Here is a 5,430-nt window from a genome sequence, read left to right on the forward strand (position 1 = left end):
ACCGTAAAGAAATTCAGCTTAAATGAATTCTGTCACCAACATCGGTAGTTAGAAACTGTCGTGGGTATTTAGATAGTGCAACCTCTAGAAGTTGGCAAATGAGTATTTGTTGAATGCATAAATGAGCGAATAATCCAGATGACATTCCAGAAATGGATCCTTCCTCTCCCCTCTCTTCCCACAATCTTAGTCAAATTATGTTTTTGTTATAGTGTCTTAACTGTCATTTTGCTCAATTAGTTGTGTGAAATAAAAGTCAACTAAGCTATTTTGCCATGAAATAAAGAAAACAAAAAGAGCGCAATTTCGTAATACAAATTTAAGTTTTTAAAAATTTTAATAAAGTACTAGTTTTGAAGTTTTTTGTTTCGGTTAATCTGGGCTTCAGTTCTAATAACGAAATGACAATGTGAAGGCCCAGAATTTAAGAGTGTGCCTGGCATTAATTAATTGGTGGTCAGTACATTTTTTACTAAACTGAATTGAACTAAAGATTTCATTTAATATTTAACAGCATGTCTGGCCTTACGCAATAAACCTCAGCCCCACAGGCCATCTCGGGCAAAGCTCAGGAAATTCCTGCCAGGGCTTATTTGCAAAGTGAAAGGAAGCATGAAGACTCGCGACTAACACTACCTCGCACGTGGCGCAGGGCACTCTGTTTAGAACACCCCGCACTTACTCCCCTCCACCCTTAACTTTGGCGGCGAAAGTAAAACCGCGGGGATTTTTCTCCAGTTTAAATTTCCCAGGGTCAAAGTACCCGGATGAAAAAAAAAATCCTTGTCATATTGACAGGGCCTTTATCCAATGGCACTGTAGAGAGGCGTATCCTTACACAGACGCTCCAATCGGCACGCAGAGAGTCGGCGTCTCCAAGGAGAACGCGGAAGTAAGCACGCCCCCATGGAATCGCTCCTGCAGCACTTGGAGCGCTTCTCCGAGGTGCTGGCGGTCTCCCGCACCACCCACGTCAGGACCTGGGCCCCCGCGACAGTCCGCAGGGCCTTGCAGTGGGCTCGCTACCTGCGCCACGTCCATAGGCGCTTTGGTCACCATGTCCGCATTCGCACGGCTCTGGAACGGCGGCTGCAAAGCCAGTGGAGACTGGAGGGCGGCTCCGGGGCCTCTCCAGTCCCCGGGTTGACGAACTTCCAGGCCTTGGAGCGCTGTGACCTCCTGCTGTCTCTGCGCCTGTTAGAGAACCGGGCCCTGGGGGATGCCGCCTATCACTACCTGCTGCAGGAGCTCTTTCCGGGCCCTGGCGGCCCGGACGCCGACGAGGAGACGCTCCAAGGCAGCCTGGCCCGCCTCGCCCGCCGCCGGTCCGCCGTCCACATGCTGCGCCTCGGCGGCTGCGGAGAGAACGCGGGGTTTGAGGAGGACTCCGTGCTGAAGACCCAGGCGGAGCTGCTGCTGGAGCGTCTGCGGGAGGTGCCGAAGGCCGAAGCCGAGGGCCCCAGCCCGTTTCTCAGCACCCTGTGGGAGCGCTTGCCTCAGAACAACTTTCTGAAGGTGATGGCGACCGCGCTGTTGCTTCCGCCGTCGTCTCCGCGGGCCCCGGAAGAGGAGTTGGAACCGGGCACCCCCAAAACACTCGGAGACGGGGATCAGGAGCTGGTCCGTTGGCTTTTGGCGAAGTCGGAAGTCATGGCTGCCTTTTGCCGTAACCTCCCAGCCGGGCTTTTAACTTCGGTGGCAGGCCGCCACCCAGAGCTCTCCCGGGTCTACCTGGGGCTGCTCACAGACTGGGGTCGACATCTGCGCTACGACCTTCCGAAAGGCGTTTGGGTTGGAACCGAGTCCCAACATGTGCCCTGGGAGGAATTGTACGGCAAATTTCAAAGCCTCTGTCAGGCCCCCCCACCTCTGAAAGATGAAGTTGTAACTGCCCTGAAGGCCTGTAAGGCGCAGGATGGAGATTTCCAAGTCCCCGGGCTCAGCGTCTGGACAGACCTGTTGTTAGCTCTTGGGGGTGGCTCATGATACTGCACTTAAGAAAAAAGAAGCTCCAGGTGTCAACCCAGGCCCCGGTTCACTGTGGGCAATGTTTTGTTATTGGTTACTTGAATGTATGGCTTACAAAATTAAAATTCCAGTGCTTGCACCAGATCTATACTTTCATGCGTCCTAAATAGTATTTTAGGTGCTAATTTATAATAGATGGAGTTATAATTTATAATTATAAATGTGTAAAGTTACTGCCTCGTATTGTCGTGGATTTCGTGGATAGAGGAGTGGCATTGGAAGTACCTTACCTAAAGCCATGAGATTAACAATAGCTTGCTTATTAGAAGGCTCATTACTGGGGCGTCTGGGTAGCCCAGTCGGTTAAGCGTCCAACTTGGGCTCAGGTCATGACCTCGCAGTTTGTGAGTTCTAGCTCCTCCTCCCGTTCTGTGCGAACAGCTCAGAGCCTGAAGCCTGTTTCCAATTCTGTGTCTCTCTCTTTTTCTGCTCCTTCCCAGCTCTGGCTGCTTTCTCAAGAATAAATAAACATTAAAAAAAAATATTTTTAAGGCTTATTTCCAAGAATGCTGAAAACTGAGTGTAGTTTTCAAAGTGACCAAACACTTTTTTCTATCAGAATGACTTTTGTAGGTCCTTCCCCGCGCCCCCCGCCCCAAGGAGTGAAGAGTTTTCTTTAACCAACAACATGTGTTGTCAAAAAATTTTTTTAAGTTCATTTTAAAAGCTAACTGGCCCATTTGGAGTTTAAATCCTGGACTTTGGCCTTTTAAATTTAATATCCTAACCAATTAATCAGCATCAACCTGTATTAAAATTACGTTGTTCGTCAAGTTTGTTTTCTCATCTCTGCAATTCACTACTCCCTGAAATTCAAAGGCCAAACAGTACTTTAAAGCACTGACTTAAAGATGAGGAAAAAATTTGCTTAAAGTACAGTGAATACAAATATAAGCCCTTGGATTTAATATAGCATTTGATGGTAAAAGAATAAAAAAAAACCCAAATTAGAAGACCCAGGTTTTTAGTGCAGCTTCTGCCACTGATTAGATTAATAATAAATCACAACTTTGGTGTTACAGTTGCCTCCTCTGTTAAATGAAGTGTTTAAAATAGTTAAGTTTCCTCGTTATGTCCTTGGTGGCTGCCCTTTGGGGACAGTTTAGAATATTTGTCTAGGGTGTGTAGGAACCTCATTTTGTGAGTCTACCCAGAGGCTCCACAGCTGGCAGAGTGATTCCCAGTCACCCCATTTGTTAATTTTTATTAGGGGGATATAACTGCATTCATCAAGATATTTTTGTCCCTATCCAAGTTTGTTGGTAGCAACATTTTCTTGGAAAATATATGAAGGTTCAGAAAGTTAATTTCTAATTTGAGAAAGGGAATTAGAACGAGGAGTTGTGTAATCTTGTAGTATTTTTCATTCCAAAGTAGAACCTGGAGTAAACTACTGTTCCCCTACCGTGTCCACTTTCTTTAATGATCTGGGTTAACAGTATCAGGTTTTTATTTCCTGTGGTCTGATTCCTTTTTCTAGCTCTAATCCATATAGCCCATCTTTTAGATTGCTTGCCATAGAAAGGCAATTCCCTCTATCAGTTACATGAAAGTTTTGTTTCAGGAAACAACCCTGAGAAGTTCTATGGGGGTAAATCCTAATAGTGACCCATAACCCCAAGTTCCAATTCTAAGCTTTAGGTTTAGAGAATGATGGTTTGTAAACTTATTCCCTTATTTCTACAGCTACATTGAAAACTCTTATTTAAAATGAAAACAATTGGGGCGCCTGGGTGGCTCAGTTGATTAAGTGTCCGACTTCGGCTCAGGCCACTATCTCATGATCGTGAGTTTGAGCCCCACATCAGGATCTGTGCTGACAGTGCTGAGCCTGGAGCCTGCTTTCGATTCTGTGTCTCCCTCTCTTTCTGTCCCTCTCCTGCTTGTACCCTCTCTCTCTGAAAAATAAACATTTTTAAAAATTGGCTATAAAATGAAAAATATTGACAAAGACCTAAGAAAATTTTGAGATCCATTTTTATACTTGCCATAGGCTCTGTGTTATGTTCATTACACAGATAATCTTGTTTCATTTTCATACCAGAGACTGTATTCTTTGAATCGAAAGAGATCAAGTAGAATACTCAAGGGCACACAGAAAACAAGCAACACGAGAGCAGAAGCCCTAGCTTTTTTTCTATTTCTGCCAGAGCCTAGCACACTGCCTGGCACATAGAAGGTACTCCAAATATTTCAGTAAATGAAGCCAAGATCAGAACCTTAATCTGTATTTTTATCTTATTTTAAACAACTTTAAATACTTGAAAATATGCCATTGAATATAGCAGTCTTATTCCTTTAAGAATCTATAAGAAAAAGTGAAAGGAAGGAATGGGAAATTGAGTAAATAACTTCAAGCTTCTCATGAGTCAACAAATCAAACAACTTCATGTCTGTTGTATTGCTGTTAGTATTATTTAACAACATCTATCCAATGCTCTCTTACAACTTCTCTTGGGTTAGTTGTATATTTATTAAGTATATTAGAATATTTCAGATCTAAATGCTGTTTCTATATGCTGGTTACTTGTAACATTCTAACGGAAAATGTATAAGGTTTGGCTTTTGGTGAATAAATAGGGCATATATATGGTGTCCTATGTATGGTGTCTTATAGTTCACAAAGTTCTACAATTAAATCATCTAGCAGAACTTCTGAAAGACACAGCAATGTGCTATGAGCTTCCATTTTATTGAGACTCAGGAATTGAGGTTCAGGGTAGCAATTTGTCCAACACCACATGGCTCTTAGATGGTAAAGCCAACATACATCTGGATCTTTTCTAACTTGAATTGCTCCACACATCTTTTAGGTGATTTTAGGTGACTGATGATTTGAAAACTAATGTTCAATTAAAAGGTCTGTATCATCATTGTATACTCCCAACTAACACAGGGGCTGGCACATGGGAAGAATTTTTTCAATATTCTTTAAGTTTGGGTTATTGTCACCTGCTATAAGTTTTACCAAGGTATTTTACTCTCTGAATGAGAGTTTATTCATCTTAAAATGGAAAAATGCCACCTTTTCTACTTCTTAGCATAATTTAAAAAATGAGGGGGAGAAGAAGGGGAAAAATAGTGGGGGAGAAAGAGGGAGGCAAACCATGAGAGACTCTTGAATGCCGAGAACAAAACAAGGGCTGATGGGGGTGGGGGGGAAAGGGGGGAGATGGGCATGGAGGAGGGCACTTGTGGGGATGAGCACTGGGTGTTATATGAAAATCAACCTGACAATAAACTACTAAAAAAATGAATAACAAAAAATAAAATGATAATGTTTATGAAAATGATGTCACAAGTTATAAATAGTCAGATTCACTTATTTTCTCTTTTTTTAGGCTGATAAATATAAGTACATGTTTAAAAAAATATATAAGTACGTGTTTGTAAATTATGATC

The 5,430-nt window shown here is 43.0% G+C and overlaps 1 protein-coding gene across 1 annotated transcript; it reads left to right on the forward strand.

Moving 5' to 3' along the window:
• The first annotated feature begins 893 nt into the window (after window positions 1-893).
• FANCF (FA complementation group F) lies at window positions 894-2,112 on the forward strand. The gene has a single exon (XM_077768056.1). It carries the CDS (start codon window positions 907-909, stop codon window positions 1,984-1,986), a length of 1,080 nt encoding a protein of 359 aa, XP_077624182.1. The 5' UTR covers window positions 894-906; the 3' UTR covers window positions 1,987-2,112.
• The last annotated feature ends 3,318 nt before the right edge of the window (window positions 2,113-5,430 follow it).

The sequence above is a fragment of the Crocuta crocuta genome, unplaced genomic scaffold, assembly GCF_008692635.1.
Source record: "Crocuta crocuta isolate KB4526 unplaced genomic scaffold, BGI_CrCroc_1.0 scaffold371, whole genome shotgun sequence".
In the NCBI taxonomy this organism is placed as follows: domain Eukaryota; kingdom Metazoa; phylum Chordata; class Mammalia; order Carnivora; family Hyaenidae; genus Crocuta; species Crocuta crocuta.

Coding starts and splice junctions, on each gene's coding strand:
- FANCF (XM_077768056.1), top strand. CDS start 907: ATGGAATCGCTCCTGCAGCACTTGGAGCGCTTCTCCGAGGTGCTGGCG.